This window comes from Cryptotermes secundus, unplaced genomic scaffold, assembly GCF_002891405.2.
Source record: "Cryptotermes secundus unplaced genomic scaffold, Csec_1.0 scaffold1061, whole genome shotgun sequence".
Classification (NCBI taxonomy): domain Eukaryota; kingdom Metazoa; phylum Arthropoda; class Insecta; order Blattodea; family Kalotermitidae; genus Cryptotermes; species Cryptotermes secundus.
In genome coordinates this window covers 108,847-127,105 of record NW_019727416.1, presented here as the reverse complement: position 1 = coordinate 127,105, position 18,259 = coordinate 108,847, and the positions used below count along the sequence as shown (strand labels likewise).

Here is an 18,259-nt window from a genome sequence, read left to right as displayed (position 1 = left end):
GTGTTAATGTGCAGTTTGAATCTTGGCCAGGTCACCAGGACAAGGTCCCATAATATACAAACAACTTATAGTACTAATAGATACAAAATAAAACATTTATTTTATTCACAATTCATTAAAATTGGTTCCAGATTCAGTCATACTGCAGTTACGATTTAAATCTTGTATCTTAAAAATATAACGTAATATTACATTTAATCCTTATAGTTAAAGTATTCATCCATGGTATAAATGAGTGAAGAAATAAAAAAAATTTTAATACCAATTTAAATTGTTCAGCATTTTGAGATATCTCCTTTATTGTGGCTGGTAAGCCATTAAATGCCTTTATTCCTGCATAATAGGCCCCCTTCTGAAAAACTGTCAGTTGAGATAGCGGTTGATGTAAATCATATTTTGCCCTAGTATTAACATTGTGAACGGCAGAGTTTGTCTCAAAATAATGTCTATTATTGATCACAAATAAAGAGAGTGAATAAATTTATTGTGACTTTAATGTTAATATTTTTAGTTCTCTAAAATGTTTCCTACATGACTCTCTACTTGTAATCCCCTTAATTATTCTTATAGCTTTCTTTTGTAATCTAAAAATTAAGTCACTATGACAAGTATTTCCCCAAAATATTATCCCATAGGTCATGATCGAATGAAAATAAGCATAGTATACCATTCTTACTACTTCCTGGGACAGGAGAGGCTTTATTATTCTTATTGCATAGCAGGCTGAGCTTAGCTTAGATACAATTAAGTCTATATGAACCTTCCATGAGAGAGTATTATCCAGTATTAATCTGAGGAATTTAGTATTATACGCATTAGTTACTGTATTTACGCATGTATAGGCCGCAGCACAATTTTCAGACAGAAATTATAGAAAAAATAATTTTCTTGGAATATTATTTCAGGAGTAGAACACCCTGTATTACTAACTATGAATATAATTTTTTTTTAAATGAAGTGTGATTTTGAATATTTCGAATATAAGCTGCACCCCAGTTTTCCTCTTGAATTTTTGGCAAAAAATGTGCAGCCTATACATGCGTAAATATGGTATTTTCTTATTTTCGTTCATTATATTTAATTCAATTAATTAATGATTTCATATAGTGTTTACTGCTGATCTTAAAACTAAATTTATAGAATATTGTAATGAATTAACTCTCTAGCTAAACTACCTCAACTTTTCAGCTGAAAAGTGTATTCAATATGAAAGGAAACTTGGGACGAAAGCGACAGATAAGCGCATTTGTGGTGACAGGAAACAAGAATGGGTCAGCTGGAATTGCACTTGGCAAAGCAGTGGAATCCAAAGCAGCTCTTCGGAAAGCAAAGAACCGTGCAGGCCAAAAGATGGTGTACATAGAAATATTTAACAATCATACGGGTATGTTTAAGTATTTTATGTATATATGTGTATGTGAACATACACTCATTCACAAGGATATCCCAATAAATGACTTCTCCAGTTTGTGAAGAGATGTAGACTGCCAGTGGAGTCCTGGTATAGAAATTGTAAAATCCCCAGTTACTAGTCTGACATAGTCCAGATTGGCTCTTGGGTCCAACCTCTTATTAAATGGGTAGTGGGGGCTCTTATCCCAGGGGTAAAGTGGCTGGGGCATGAGGCTGACCACTCATCTTCAACTAGTGCTGATATGAAGAAAACGTGGGTCTATGACTGATTCTTTAACACTTTTAAAACTGCAGGCATGTGTATGGTTCAGTGATATGGGGAAGATGATCATGAATGGTGATTTAGAATGAGGTGGTATGATTGAGGGCACTTTTGTAGCATTTGCCTGGAGGGACTCAGAATGCCATAAAACCCTCAGTCAGGGTAAGGAAATGAGATTCAAACCAGGCACATACAAATTCACAGAATTACTGCTACCCCAGCTTGGTATGAGAATAATGAAGGTTGAAGAGAGGTAGCTGCTGGTAAACTGAGAAACCTTGTCATCTCTGATATTGCCCATGGGATCTGTGAGTCCAGTTTTCAAATCTGAGGCCCAATCTAACTTACACCTACTTTTACAATAAACATCAGAATTTTGTATTACTTCTGTAGAAGTCAAATTGTTACTTTATCTACTTTCTGAGCATAACAGTGAAATTCCTACTTTAGTCTTATCTGAGGGATAGTGATGAGCCAGGATAGATCCGTTAGTAAACTGACTGGGGTTCATTCTTGACAGGGGCAGAAATTTTCTGTTTTCCATCCAGTTTCCTATCGAGTTGGTACTGACAGCTGTGCCCTCATTGGTGGCCAAATCATCATGTGGATCACTCATCTCCATCTGGTGCTGAGGCTTGGAACTGAACTGCAACACTCCTATATGCCTTCATCACAGACCTCTCCATCTGAGGGGTAACAGCTTTAAACACTGAATAGGATAACATCTTACAGTGTCAAGATCTCTCTTATCAATTATCCTATTGGATACCTTTTTAACCCTTTCGCGCGGTCATTTAAATTCTGCTGTCGTGTCTCTCTGGCGGTAATATATTCAGCCGGCCATTTAAATTTTGCTCGAAAATGATTTATTCATCATTGTTCTTAAATTATATGAGATAGAAACATGAAACTTTCACTAAAATGATCTTAAAAGGTGGTTTTATAACCTTACCTTATAATATGAGTGCCCGGTATCTCGGCAATGGAAGCAGTTGGTTTAGAATTTGAGCAGTGTAGGGTAGGCCTTGAAGCATGAAACTTTCACTAAAATGATCTTAAAAGATGGTTTTATAACCTTGCCTTATAATATGAGCGCCCGGTATCTCGGCAATGGAAGCAGGTGACGCCTTGAAGCATTCACCACACCAATATTGTGTATCTTTTCTTTGGCAGTTTTTTTTTAACCACATCTTCTGTGCGGCCTTGCCTTCTTCCCCATGGGGGGAATACAAGAGGAAATGTCTCTCCATGAGTTGGACTGCTTGCCAGATTAGCTGCAGTAAATTCAACCTTTATGTTATCATAACAAGGGATTGGTGCTTCTGCGTTTCATATTCTAAGATGTCGAAGGGGTGACCACAGAATTCATGAAGTTATTCTAAGAACTGGCTGGTATGTAGTGAACGAAAGTAGAGCTTAGCTGGCTCAAAAAAATATTTATGGTCATCCCTTGGAACGACCACCAAGGTCAGTACGATAAAATGGAGTCAACTGGAGCGATAATACATGAAGGAATGAGTTCTTTTCCCTCCCCCACACACACCCGTATCGTCACAGGGGGTGACCACAGTGTTCTGCCTTAATTTGTGGCGTTTTTCTAAGAACTGGCTGCTATGTACTGTGCGAAATCAATCGATCTTGCAAGAATAAAATTTGGACATCCCTCTTCTAAGAATTCCAATTGAGTGTGTTAGTGTGGCCAGCTCAGGGCAATATGATATTATAAACACAGCACATATCACGTCTCTGCTGTTTATAAATTCATAGGAAAGGAAAACACGCCATTCATAAACGTAGAACGAATAAACCGCTCGCAATAGCCACAGGAACTTTGCTGCAAGACAGGCATATGTAACGATGACTTAGCGCTCTTAAACTCCTGTCTCATTATAAACCGTTCTTGTGACAACAGGCCAGCGAAGAATCTAACAATCTACAGCAAAACCATCAATTATTATGGGCGTTATAATATAGGTGTGCAGCTGGACGAAACATAGACGTCGAACCCCTGCAGACAATTTAAATACCTGACGAAACATACACGTCAAACCACGCTGAACGGTTAAGTGAATCAGATGCATGCAAACCAATCAGTCACAGGTTACTTAAATAGGACATTTTGCATTTTATTATAAGAAAAATTATGCAGGTCTGTAATGATCTGTTTCAAAATTCTGTACTGAGCTTGGTAATTCAAATGATGAGCCCAAGAATGGTGAAGACAGCAAAATGATGTTCTACAGAATGCATTACAACACATGTGGAGCCTGTTAAATATAGTGATTTCTCATTATTAACAGAATTTCAATAATGAGGTCTTAATGTACAGCGTTTCTGTAGTTCTCTGTATAATGTGAGGTAGCAATCTGCTGAGGTAGTCTTTGAACCTTTTTTGCAGGCTCCTACACTTCCAGAACTGTCATTAAGTTTCACCTCTGATGACTGGCTTACACTGTTACATTGTGCGATATCACTGTCAGGAAAGCGTTCTACAGCCTCCTGTATGTTCACCACTGCTGAGACATCACTTTCTCCACTAAATTGCTTGTGCCTAAACTGACAGAACCTAAGTCAGCCAAAACTTCAGAAAGAACTGACTCACAGAATTCCAGTCATGGCAAGATAGAGTGTGCTGATTGTTCAGATTATGGTATTCTGGATTTTGACTCTACGTAGCCTTGTAGGTGAACACCGATGTTTTGGAGGAACATGGTGTCTCCATCTTCCAGGTCCATTTGACCCCCAGGTGGGGGTGCATTTTCTTCTGAAATGTTGGTGTCAACTGTTACTACACAATTTCACGATCTGAAACTGAAGGTTGCTACATGTGTCAAGGTTCCTTGAATGTTGTAGGTACAGCAGTGGAGTACATGCATTTTGTACAAGTGCACAGGGACTTAACAAATGGAATGCTAGTGGTTGTGAAAGAAGTTATGTATTTATAATGTAACGTTTCTTGTCACTGTGCTGTGTGTAAACACGTGTTAACATGTTGCTTTCAGTTTATCACAGTTTTTTCTGCCAGTTTGGAAAGACAAAAATCTTTGTTACCAAGAAACCAGAAGGTTATGGTTTGGTATGTCATCGAGCAATCAGGACTGCATGTGAAGTAATTGGTATAAAAGATCTCTATGCAAAGATTGAGGGCTCCACTAACCTGCAGCACATTATCAAGGCATTCTTCATTGGGCTACTTCAGCAGGTAGGTTTGTTACCAGAGTGTAACTACTATGTCAAGTTGGTGCCTGTCTCCAAAAACTGAAGAATACTGTGGATCCCTTTTAAGAAGTTTCCAGGGGACCAAGAAATATAAACTTCTTAAGTGAGAAATTATCTTAAACTCGTAGGCTTCAAAGTGTTTACAGAATTAATTATCTCCCTTGCAGAAAACAAGATGATAAATGCGTGAGTTTTAGTGTTCATGTTTAGTGACACACATGCAAAGTTCCTCACAAATGAAATCCACTATTGCACTGCAGTTACATCTGCCTTGGCACACGGTTATGTGACATGAAGAGGAAGTTACGAAACTGAAGATGCTGCTGGGAATGAGGAATGTTGTCAGCCTCATCACAAACAAGCCACACACACCAATTTTTGGTCTGTTGGGAGGGAGTAACTCCATGCAGTGATGTCCTTGAGGAGCCAGGAGTCACTCAGCTACTTAAGAATTTCACAGCATTTTTTGCAACTAGGGGATTCATTAATATGTTTACAAGAGCCTGCCACTGATCCTTATCCCAAACCAGATGAATCCAATCCATACTACCCCATTTTATTTCTCTAAGATCCATTTTAATATTATCCTCCTACCTACATCACAGTCTTCCTAGATATAAACAGTAGGAATTAAAAGATCCACATGGTAAAAAGGAAGAAGGGAACAAAACAAAAAAAATGATAAAATGGTGATATCTGGTATCTTTTCTTTGTGCATTACTTTATGATGCTGTCAGTATGTAGACTCTGTAACATGACTGTTAACTATGTGCAGTAAGTAATTTTAACACATACATAGGGCAGTCAAAAAGTTCCCGTAATTCCCCTGCAGATGGAGAACGAGCTAAAAGCTAGTGCACACGTTGTTGTGGGAAGCTCAGCATGTCTGCTCGCAGGCGCAGCAGGTCTGGACAAGTTTCAGTGTGCAGTGTCATTACTGTTCCATATGAATTAGATGCGAGTGTTGGTCATTCGGCGCAATGTCGCAGCTCAAACAGCATGCGAACATCAAGTTCATATGCAAATTTGAAAGATCTGCTTCAGAGATGCTGTCAGCCCTGCAGCAAGTTTACGGTGATACTGCACTAAGGAAATCCACAGTTTACGACTGGTTTTCCCAGTTTAAGAATGGGCAGGAGACGTTAAAGGATGACCAGCGCAGCGGGAGACCTTCAACATCGAGAACCGAAGAAATGATTGGAATAGTGCAACAACTGACTCGATGTGATCAAAGAATGACCATTGGAGAGTTGGAGCAAGAAGTTAGTACTGTTACTGGCCACATCTACCTGCAAGTTTTGCAGAGGTTGCGCGATGCGGTTTGGAGAAAGCAGTGCGACAGTTGGCAGGGACAGTGGTTTCTGCATAATGATAATGCACAGAGCCACAGATTGCTTGTTGTGCAGCAATTCCTCGCTGAGAAAAAAACACCGTACTCTCCAGATCTCACTCTGAGTGACTTCTGGCTGTTCCCTACTCTGAAAATGGGCCTCAAGGTGGCATGTTTCACAACCATGGAGGACATCAAATCGAATGCGACAGCTGAGCTCCAGAAGATTCCAAAAGAAGCCTTCCACCACTGCTTCCAACAATGGCAAGATCAATGGAGCAAGTGTGTGTGCGCGCAGGGGTCCTACTTTGAAGGTGATTAGGTAAGTGATGCTGTATGTCCTACCATTAGAGTGCTCTACCACAATTCCGGGAACTTTTTGACTGCCCCTCGTATATTGGATTCCCACGAGGCTGTTCATTGTGCCCAGTCACAAACAAGAGCAATCAAAGCTCATCGTTAGAAGGACCAGCAACAAGCAACATGCACTGACTGTTTTCACCGTTCCCCACACAGTCCATGCTGGGACAGACATTGCTGACTTCCTGTTCCCTCTTCAGTATGCAGTGAGGCAGCCCACAGCTTGCTTTGCATATAAATATAGCATGCAGATATGAAACTCATCTCATCAGCCCCAGATAATGGAGATAGACAGTCTCTGAAACATCAGACAGTAATTCCATAATGACACAGCTGTTGATCCAAAAAGACTTTTGCCCGGGCACATNTCAGTATGCAGTGAGGCAGCCCACAGCTTGCTTTGCATATAAATATGGCATGCAGATACGAAACTCATCTCATCAGCCCCAGATGATGGAGATAGACAGTCCCTGAAACATCAAACAGTTACCATGAATGTTATTTTCCAGAAATTCTGACTCATGATGGAAGTGAATCAGTTAACGATTATGAAGACTTCAGCTGAAAAAAAAAGAGCTCATGAATGAACTTCATATCACATATAGCAGATGACAGCATAATTTGTAGTGGAACCAAGTGCCAAGGCTACTTTGACACTGGATTCAGTAGCATGAGCTGCAGTGTCATCACCAATATTGCACAGGGAAGAATGAAGTTTAATAAAGCTGAATACTCAGGATATTGTATGGTTTTTAATATTTTAGAAGTTAACTTTGTCCTAAGCAGCTAGATCATTTCCTGGCCATGACATAGGACTAGTAATCTCATTTATGCAGTTGTTGCTATGTTTGGCCTCTTTTGAAGTGCTCTGACATTTGTTATTAATATGTTGTTGTTGCTTCTTGTTACATTCATAGAAAACACACCAAATGCTAGCAGAGGAGAAGAAGTTGCATGTTGTTGAGTTTAGAAAGGAGAATGATTACTTCCCCACTGTTGTGGCATCTCCGCCAACCTGTCGTACTCAGGAGGAGATCAAACCAAATGAAGTCATGGACTATACACAGGTAATGTGCCAAGCGGTAAGCAGGTGCTGTGAAGAAAGGAATTGCAAAAAGTGGATAAATGTTCCTTGTAATAACAATCAAACTAATATGATTTGTGAGTTGCCATGTCTTAAAAATATAATTCTTTGTTGTAAGCTTTGAACTCTATTCCATACACACAAGCTATGATTGTTGCCTAATTCTGTTGTACAATTTCTTTCTGGTCATCATTTACCGAATGGGAACCAGAATAGCTCAGTCAGTATAGTGACTAGGCTACAGGCCAGATAACTCAGGACTCTGTATGGTTTAATTCCCAGCAGTTGTAACTAGACCAGCTATGGGGTCTGCTGAGCCTCCTGTCCATTAGTACTGGAGTAAATTTCTCCAGGGGTAAAGCAGCCAGTTCATAAAACTGATCACTCACCTCCACATAGTGCAGAGGTTATTGTTGCATGGAGATATTCTCCACTCACTCATACATCTTCATGACATGATGCTTCAGTAAGCACAGGGACAACTTTACCTTTACCTTGTCAGTTTCTGAGTGCTCACTTATTTGGCTCAGCCACCAGTAAATCAACATCTTCCCAAAAACTGAGGAACAAAAAACACAGACATTTGTTAAAAGAAAAGGTAAAGCTATCCATGTAACAGGCTGTGAAGGCCCATAGCGTTGTGATATGTTGAGGCTCCCACATTTTCTTGACAGTCAGCTCACAGAGGGCGGTAAGGCTGTCAGTCTTACATGCCAGCTTCCCTCTACCCGCCAGGAATATTCCTGGCATTCATTTCTGTTAGAGGCTGAGTTGAACCCAGGGTCATAGAGCGGCTGGAAGGATTAGGTAAATTGAAATAATGAACCTCATTTGGACTCAAAACCATGACCTTCCGGCTTGTAGCATAGTGCCTTAACCAACTACACTACTGCGGAATGGCCATACCATGTTGAAAATACCGGTTCTCACCTGATCACCGAAGTTGAGCAACATTGGGCGTGGTTAGTATTTTGATGGGTCACAGACATTCGTAATTTTAAATTTTATAAAGAATGAATTCCATTGGCTGCTGGTTTATGTGTAAATTATTTTTCACAGTATGCACTGGGGGATCGTGTATTTCTCAAGAAGAAGAAAGAACCTCCATTTTTTACAAAGCTACCATCATGGGAAAACTACCTCAAGAAGTCACAGTACACAAGAAACAGAGACAAGGTGGGATAAATGCTGTTTCTTACATGGATATAGTTTAGAGAATTGGAGGATAACCTAACTCTTTAGTAATCAAATCTGAAAGAACAATGCTGCCAAAACTGAAGTCCGTCATTGGACTTAATTGTGAACCTTCACAACCGTTTTCCCATTAATATTACCTTCTGAGTTTCAAGTGACTGCCTTCCAAGATATTATTACACCAAAATTTTGTACACTTTTCATTATTCTGTCATTGAAACTTACTATAGCAGCTTTCATATACAGGAACATTATTCTGGCAAGTCTCGAGGATTCATTCTATGTCAAGTCAACATATTAAGAGTCACTCAAATATGGGACAGTCTCATATATATATTGGATACCTTTTGTAAATACATGTCTCACCAGTTTTTTACACGAATTCTGCTCTCAGCAACAGAGGCTTCACCATAAAATGCTTGAGGCAGCATTGTATGTATGTGACCCAGAGCTGTATCTAGTGGCAGGCTTTGGAACTGGCAGTGATCGTTCGATTTTGCTACCATGCATTCAGCTGATTCTCTTTATGTAATGCATATCTACGAACTTTGCACCCTCCTAACAATATTGTGACATGGATGGCGCAATGCTCGTTAAACACCCCCTCCCCTGCGGTGCTGTAACAGCGGACACTGCGGTTGCTATGCAACAATAAACAACTCTCGGCATCGTTGCCCAGCAGCGCCTTTGTAAACACGGCATCACGCAACGGGGGAGCCCGTGCAACAACTGTTGCTAGGCAATCAGTAAATATGATGTTATGCAACAGTCGTATCTATCACGTAACTGTTTTCTGTGTTGTCCATGCCGAGCCTAAATGAGGAGCAGCAAACACTATTCAGTTGTGAGTGAGTAGTGAATATTGAGCCAGTTACTATAGAGTAATGAGTCAGTTGCAGTGTAGCATTTGCCAGAGTGAATGGAAACAGGAGAAGTATTTGTGACACTGCAGATGGCAGTACTTGTGTAATTGTGAATTGTGTAAATGTGAGAGCGAGTGTTCAATAAATTCGCTAGATCCAGAACAGCATGAAGTTATTTGTCACGTGAAATATACCCAACATGTGACAATATAATTAACTTTACAACTGCTTGGCACACATTTTGACTGTTGATTGCTACTAATGTAATTGATATTACCAAAACTTATGAATTGCTTGTGGACAATATTAAGATTTATGCAAGCCCCAATTTATAAACATTATATTAAATATAAGTGAAGGCAGCTGGGTGAACAAGAGGAGCTACAGCTCATATTTACGTATTTAATGACAGGATCTCAGTAGTGTCAAGTGGTAGAATGGTTAATGAACTTGAAAGAACATGGATGACTGGGTTTTCATGATTTTCCACAGCCCTTCGAAGCAAATGTTCTGACTGAGTCATGAGTGTGCCCTTCCATATCCTTTTCAATTGTGGTATTCACCAGTGAACCTATTACTCAATGCTGTACAATCTGAGATACTGACAGAATCCTAAAATGAACTCCAAGAAAGGACGTGGAAAGAAATCATGTCTAATTGAGAATTTGCATGCAGAAACTGAGCAAAACCACAGTCACATTATCTGGTCTTCTGGCTAAGGTTTTAAGTGAGCACCTACTGAATAAAAGGAGTGTTACTGTGTGACTGATCCTGCTCACTAGGATGTATCTTGTGGAGTTTCTGCCACTATCTCCTCCACATGGTGCACCTTGTTTTCATAAATAAGGCTATGGAAATCAAGTGATGACATTGTAACTATTACATCTATTAAGAGAATATGTCTCTACCAAATCCCATATGCCTGAGTCACAGTAGCACATTCATGGCATGTGTGGACAAAGTGCTGCAAGCCAGAAGCCGGTTGAATAAATATTAAGTTCTTTAACCCTATGACTTTGGAGTGTGTTGGAAGCATGAATACCCTTGTAAGCTGAATTGATTTGGAAACTTTTACATCTCAAGCAATTACTACTTAAAAAAATAATTGTTACATCACACCATGTCTCAGTATGGAACTCCCATGCTCAGGAAATTCGTATGAGGCAGTTTCAGTATACAGCATGAGAGCCTCATTTTGCCACTCTTTACACAGAAGTAGTTAAGCAAGCAACGGTGAAATGCTTGCTGTCACAAACAGCCTACTCTTTACTGGGCACTGGTAGAATCATACAAATAATTTCACATGCTGGTCTAAAGACAGCACAGTATGTCCCTGGGCGTAGTGAAACACTTGTGTCAGGATGTCCCATGCATAATGGTTAAAGCACTAAATTTATGTTCTTCCTGATAGTCTCATAAAAATATACCACTTACAACCTTGAACCCAGAGTGTTATCATCCAAGTAAATAAATTTTAGATACCAGTAAATTAATCAAAGATTTGTTAAAGATATGGGTATTGTATAATTCATAATTAAATACATTACCTTTTTCAGGTTAAAGTTACTTTGCTGGCTGAATATGGTAAAGTCCAGAGTTTCTATGCTGAAAAATATCCTGAGTGTGTACATGGATATAGAGAACCAGAAGAGACATAAGCAGAGTGATAGCATCCAGTGAGTATTAATAATAACTACTCTGTTTAGTGAGCGAGGTGGTGTAGTAGTAACAAGCATAGCATTCAGAAGGTATCTGATTAGATTCTTAACTGAATTAGTGGCTGTTCTGCAAGTTGTCATGGTTTTCTCTCAGCCTCTTCAGGCAAGTGTTGGGACAGTGCCTTACCTACATAGGGTTCAAGAGAATTATGGTGGCATTGTCTATATGAAATTTTTATGAGTTTTATGAAATGAAATTATGTATGCAGGATGTGTTACAGAGAATTTGCAACACTATCAGGCTAATTTATTACATACGAGGGTTGGAACTTTAATAGTGGCAACTATTTATTTACAACTGATACAAAATAGATGGGTGTTTCGAAGTTTTACTGTCCTTCAATGCAAACACCAGCATTGTGTACAACCCATTGCCAGCGATGTGGAAGTTGTAGGATACCTTTAGCAGGACCTGTTGTGTTGATAGTTTGAATGGAGCGGTCTACTGCCTGAAGAATCTCTGGAACAGTTCTGAAGCGAATGCCACGATGTGGTTCCTTCATCTTAGGAATCAAGTCAGAGTCACAAGGGCTTAATTCTGGGGAGTATGGTGGATGGTACAGCACTTCCCAGCAGTTCCCACTTTGAACAAATCAGCCACAGCTAGCGCTGCATGTGGCCAAGCATTGTCCTGCAAAATGATGGGTGGGTTCTGCAGAAAGTGCCACCACCACTTTCTCAAAGCTGGTCACAGGTTGTGTTCCAAAAATGAACAGTAATACTGCGCATTGATGGTCTGCTGTCGGGGAAAGACTTCTTCACTGACACTAGGACGACCTGGCCGACGCATGTCTGCCACATTTTGGTGTCCCTCGTTGAAGGCTTTTACGCACCTGGCCACTGTTCTGTAAGGCAATGCAGATTCCCCGCAAGCCTCTTGAAGACCTTGATGATACTATCGTGCTGTACGGCCACTGGCAGATTCAATCTCTATCCAACTCTGTTGTTCCTGTTTCGAAAACATCGTGACAGCACTACATTAGACCGCCAGCTAACATGAGGCTCTGTTCTTCTCTTCACTGCGCGTGTGCGTGATTTTGGAAGGGAGATTCCATTTGCTGTGAGGTAAGGTAGGTATGTAACTAACGTGTGGTATAAGTGACATTATTTGGTTCCATTGCATGGCGTGTCTACAGCAGTGTTGCCAGTATTAAAGTTCCAACCCTCGTATTTTAAGTGTTCAGTCTTTAGTAGTAACTTTAAAACACAATGACCCCTTGCGTAATGACTTTCATGTATTGATTTAGACAGTCCTGTGTGAGAAACTGATAGTAATTCAGCTGATCAGAAACTTCCCTTCTTTTTATGGAGGGGTTCACAAAAGCCCAACACTAGCCCATTCTTGAGCCAGCTGAATCTAGTCCACATCACATCATATTTAAGATTCATTTTGACATTCCCCATCTATGCCTAGGTCTCTCTCCTGTCTTTCAAATTATGTGTTTCTTACCTCTCTGATCCGTGCTGCATGACCTGCATATCTCATCATCCTTCATTTGTTCACCCTGATGAAGGCCCTTGTTACAATTTTCTCCTCCATCCTCCTTTTACTTCCCTGCCTTTGAATCCAAATATTCTCAACACCCTGTTCACACACCCATATAAAACAAGAGTTAAAATTACAATTTTGCATATTTTAATCTTAGGTTTGTAAAGGGGAGACTGGAAATAAAAGATTTTGAACCGACTAGTATCAGACAATCAGTAAATTAAATCTGCTTATATAGTATGTAGTATGTAGTTATAATTTGTCATTCCCAAATGTTTGAATTTTGTCACATATTCAAAGAAATGGACGAGGGATACTAGATATATAATCTACCTAGTCATGAAGAACTTGAGATTGAACAGATATGTCTTCACTGTTCCTCAACACAGCCTTCCTTGAGTTTAACACACTTCCTGTATTTCATGAACAGAGAAGAAATCCCTGAAACAGCACATTTAAGATCCTTGTTTCTTGAATATAAATGTCCATGTAGGTGTGTCACCAGGTATCCGAATTGAAAATAATCGCCAGTGGTCAGGTCTGGACTGTAGGGCGGTTGGTTTAACCTTTAACCTTCGGACTTCTGAAATGATGGTAAGCTTGTGCTGGCCGGAGTTTATTTAAATGCCCGTTGCTACTCTGCATTTAAATGTCCGTTCCTGTTAGGGTGCTTAAACAATTTTAAGCATTGTGTTTAAAAATGCTGTATCTAACTCAATTTTTATGATAAATGGATGGAATTAACTTTGTTTGTATCAGCAAAGAAATAGTGTCGCATATTATAATGGAAGATTTTAAGAGTTATACACTATTTTCAGTTGTTTTCTTTTAATTTTGATGCGTACTGCAAAAATGGTTTCCCAGTTCTTCACAAAGTTGTTCTGTATTATAAATTCATTTCTGTTTGTAACACTTGACAAATTTTAGCAGTCCCTGGTACCATAAAACATATGGAAGCAATAAAATCATTTGGTTCTCTGCTGGAAAACCTTACAACTTTGTTACACCCTTCAGATTTTCAAATCTTTTGACTAAAGGACAGAAGAATGAAAGCATGGGTATTCAAGAAAAAGCTTTGAGGGGTCCCTTCTTCAGTGCTAAGACCTTCCGTTGTAGCTGCAAGAGATTATTGCCCTTTCTATTGTCGCGAATGGACAGTTGCATTGTGACTGAGTTACAGAGTGCGATCTGTTTTCTGTGCGTTCATAGTGAAATAGAATACTGTAGTTTCATTTCAACTTATAAATACTTCAAGCAGATAACAATGAAAAAGATATGCACATTGAATTTTACTACATATTTTTAACACATTAATCTGCAATAAAAGTACTGGTTTTGTGGATAAGTTTGGACATAACTCATACGTATACTCTTTTTTTGCTGTTGTTCACTTAGGTATCATTTTACTCAAGTCTGTCTTGTAATTACTACATATAAAAATAAGTACTAAGGACTGTGCATGCACTTCTACTAGCGGCATGTGCGCGCGCTTCCACTAGCGGAGTTTAAATGCCCGACTGGCCAAAATGGGATACTTTGGCCGTGACAACCATACTCATCACTGGCCCAATTGGGGCACTTCGGATGTTAAAGGTTAATTACTCAAAGGCACAGTCACTTATGGCAGATATCCCTCATCACCTTCTGTCATCATTTTTCTTGATGGTCTACATCAAATTCCAAAATGCCCCATGACCTTTCCAGCTAATGGTGATATCTGAAATTTCTTGAGAGTGAATGAACCATGATGTATCCATTATGTGGCCTCTTGTTTTACTTCAGAATATCACTGGTAGATCCATCTTCCATCATATGTGACAATTGCAGCTAAAATGTATGGTTCCAACAGACTGCATTGTCAAGCAGTCTGTTGAACCCATCAGACACATGCCCTGCATAGGTCTTTCTGTGTTGGGGACATTCCCAGAGAAGTCATTTTCACTGGCCTTCAAGGTGGAGCTCATTTATGATAGGTTTTTTACCTCACTGGAAATGCTTAGACTAATATTTTGTTTCAAGTTTTGAACATGTAGCATCACTGTACATAGCCAGCATCCGTTGATGAACAACATTTGATCGGTTTCCATTTTTTGTGACAATTTTGATGATGGATTGATGCTCTAGCCTCATAGAATTCATGTTTAAATCTGAGGAAGTTAATTTATACGGTGATGAAGTTTTAAATGGACTGAGCTAGAATTACATACGCAACATGCAAAGGCATGTGTGAACAGGTTATAGCATGTTTCATTGTAATACAATTCTAACATCTAGACTAGGTAAATTACACATCTGGTGACCCTCATATTTGCTGTCTTTGTATTATGACTTTGTTCTGGATTCTAATGAGAGATGGTCTTGAGGCAAGACCCTGTAGACTTGTATTTGGGAAGTGCTCAGCACAGATCTCAGCAAGGATATACTGGCAACCCTGGTTGAGGTTTTTGTGGTGTTCCTCAGTCCCTCCAGGCTTATGCCAGGATAGTACCTTGGTTAAACCACAGCCACTTTCTTCCAAATCCTTTTCAGTTCATCATCATTCATCTGTCATATTACAATCTGATGCTATTAGTCTTGGTACTAAAAACACCATTAAATAAACCCATATATATATACACATATACACACACACATAAAAGAACTGAACAGGTTCTTAAATTTCTGTATTCACCAGTAGAATAACTTACTTTCTAGGATGTACCAGAGTTACATGTAAGTGTGTATCACCTCTGTGCCATTGCCATGCTTTAATGGCATAGGGACAACTTCCAGTCACCCCAAGGACTCCATCACCCTCTCTGCCACCATATGAAGTATCACACCTACAATGTTCTTGTCTTATTTTTACCAGTTTTTGGCAAATGCTCTTTGATAAATTGTATGACATGAAAATGTAATGCATTTGAGTAAACAAATTTTTGAAGTAATGAGAAGCTTATAAAATACAGTCTGTAACAAGAAGTTCTGGGAAAAATTAATTGCCTACTTTCCTTTAAGTACAATATGAGTATTTGATATGACAAATAGAAGAAAAAGTACTTTAGTATGTGTGTGGAATGAAATCACCTTCATGTGTTTATTTTATGTCCATCATCATCCAGTGATATCTTCTTCCCCATTTTTCATTACCCTTCCATAACTGTGCCTCTGGTATTTGTGTCCACTCTTTCCCTGCTCATGTTTTATATATCTTCCCCATTTAGTGTCTCTTCTTCATCCTTGATCCTGTAGCGGTTACTTGTTCAAGGCCTCAGTTCATTCTATGTAATTTTATTATTGTCCATGTGCAGCACATCTTCATACCATTATTTTTCATTTCACCATCGTTTCTTATATAGTCTCTAATTTCAGAACTTGCTTAATGCCATGGGTTTTTATTATTTCCCTTGTTTGTGTCATATTACTCTGTATAAATGTAATGCACTTATTATATCAGACCACTCTAATTTTGATGTTTATAACATTCTTCGAAAGATTTTGTGTGGTATCATTTGTTGTTTTGTCCTCTATTTATTCAGCTTCTCATTTCATACTTCTCAGAAATTTCATCTTAGCAGACTTGGTTCATGCTGTTATTTGAAGTCGGAAGTAATTTTTGGTATAACGTAGATGTAAAAATGTTTTCTCTTTCTCAAATGTTAATTTTTTCTTAATGGCACAATGTTAATGGAATTTCAGGCTCTTCGTACAGACTGAAGATTCCTAATTCAAGTACCAGCTGGACTCCCATAGATTACAAATAAATGCACAAAAAACATTTATTATTTTAAACTTTGTTAACATGTGAAATAAAGAGTATGTTGTTTAATTTGAGGTTTTCATAATGATGAGTATTTATATTGTGATTTCAGGGTTATGTCTGTGTAGTCTGGGAGGTGGGTATCAGCATTTCAGACAAACATACTGCCTTACAGTGTGTTCCTTCAAAACCGTTGTACCCACCCATGAGATAACACAGCAGAAGAGCACAATGAAATACCTTACTGTGCTTGCAGCAGTTTGTATAATAGAGATGGCAAAAATTACAATAAAAATGCATGACTAATGAAACTTTTTTAATGTGATTTCTGCCAGTGAGTGGAGCTCAAAATGTCTTAGTTCAGTTATCAAAATAATACATCTTTTCTTCAGGAATGTCATCCTTTCTCTTCTAATCCTTGACATGTCATGATGTTAGGAGTCTAAATTATGTATAAGTTATTTTACAAACATTTTTGTTTTCCAATAAAAGATTGATGCAAAGACATTGCACATACAAAGGGAACCAAATCCAAGTGACCCACCCTTAATGAGACCTCCTGTGGTTCTCTTCCCCACCACAACCAGTGCATTAGCAGGCAGCACTGTATGGACTTTCCAATGTAAGCACACAGGTGATCTTCTGACCATGAGTCCTACTTTTGTAACAAAGGCTCACTTTGTGCCCACACTATTAGCTGGCTCAGACCTACTCATTGAAGGCTGTTTCTCATGAACAAATGTGATTGAAGGACGGTTAGGTACACAGTGGAATGACCCATACTTGAGACATTTTTCTAAAGGAATAGTCCTAGAAGCAGCGGGTACATAAGTTTTGATGTCATTATCCAGGGTCTACATGACCATTAAAAATTGTGTTCTGAAATTATTTAGCAAGTGATGAGAAACAGGTTCCAGTCTTGATAAAAAGAAATGATACCCAAGCATGCTCTCACAGAACAGAGACTTGAGGGCATTCAAGTGAGAATGGAAATAAGTGCAAGAAGATCATATCAGCTACGATAAGAGTGTGGCATATCAAAAGGTTCTGTTTTGTGAGGTCTTGAATCTCTTAGATTGTATCCTTACAAAGTGCCAGTGGTCCAGAAGCTGAATCATGCAGATTCAGTTGTGTGCATAAACTTTTGTCATTGGGCCCTACAACCTGTCCATGACAGCATCATTCATTGACATTCCATAATATCCTTACAAGGTTGAGATAACCAATAGATATAGAAATCGTCCAGAAATATAAACTCATCTTGCTTAGATATCAAGCAGTTGTCAAAAATAACAAGTTTATAGTACAATGGGGTACCCAAAAGAAACCGAACTAATTTTTTTGTGGGCAGAGCTTTTGTAGTACCGCGTTTTGCCGCTATGAGCGCATAGAGCTAACATTCCTGAGTCGATAAGCCGACTACCGTTGCTTCAGAAGGTAAGGACTAGTTTCGGCAGAGTTTATAGTGACAACTGTTTTGTGTGATCGTCGTTTTTGCAATGGCTGATTTTTGTGAAGAGCGTGCGGCGGTGAAATTCTGCTTTTTGCTCGGGAAAAGTGGAACAGAAACTCTTGAAATGTTAAAAAC

At 39.0% G+C, this 18,259-nt stretch overlaps 1 protein-coding gene across 1 annotated transcript in view; it reads left to right on the top strand.

Annotated features, from left to right (window-relative positions):
- The window catches only part of LOC111864775 (28S ribosomal protein S5, mitochondrial), a 34,440-nt gene extending 17,454 nt beyond the window's left edge, over positions 1-16,986 (top strand). The window contains exons 6-12 of the mRNA XM_023852284.2: positions 1,189-1,384; positions 4,678-4,877; positions 7,502-7,651; positions 8,728-8,844; positions 11,282-11,401; positions 13,920-13,927; positions 16,784-16,986. Coding sequence (XP_023708052.1) covers positions 1,189-1,384; positions 4,678-4,877; positions 7,502-7,651; positions 8,728-8,844; positions 11,282-11,383 — 765 coding nt within the window. The 3' untranslated portion in view covers positions 11,384-11,401; positions 13,920-13,927; positions 16,784-16,986. The remainder of the gene's footprint in view (positions 1-1,188; positions 1,385-4,677; positions 4,878-7,501; positions 7,652-8,727; positions 8,845-11,281; positions 11,402-13,919; positions 13,928-16,783) is intronic.
- Positions 16,987-18,259: the final 1,273 nt, after the last annotated feature.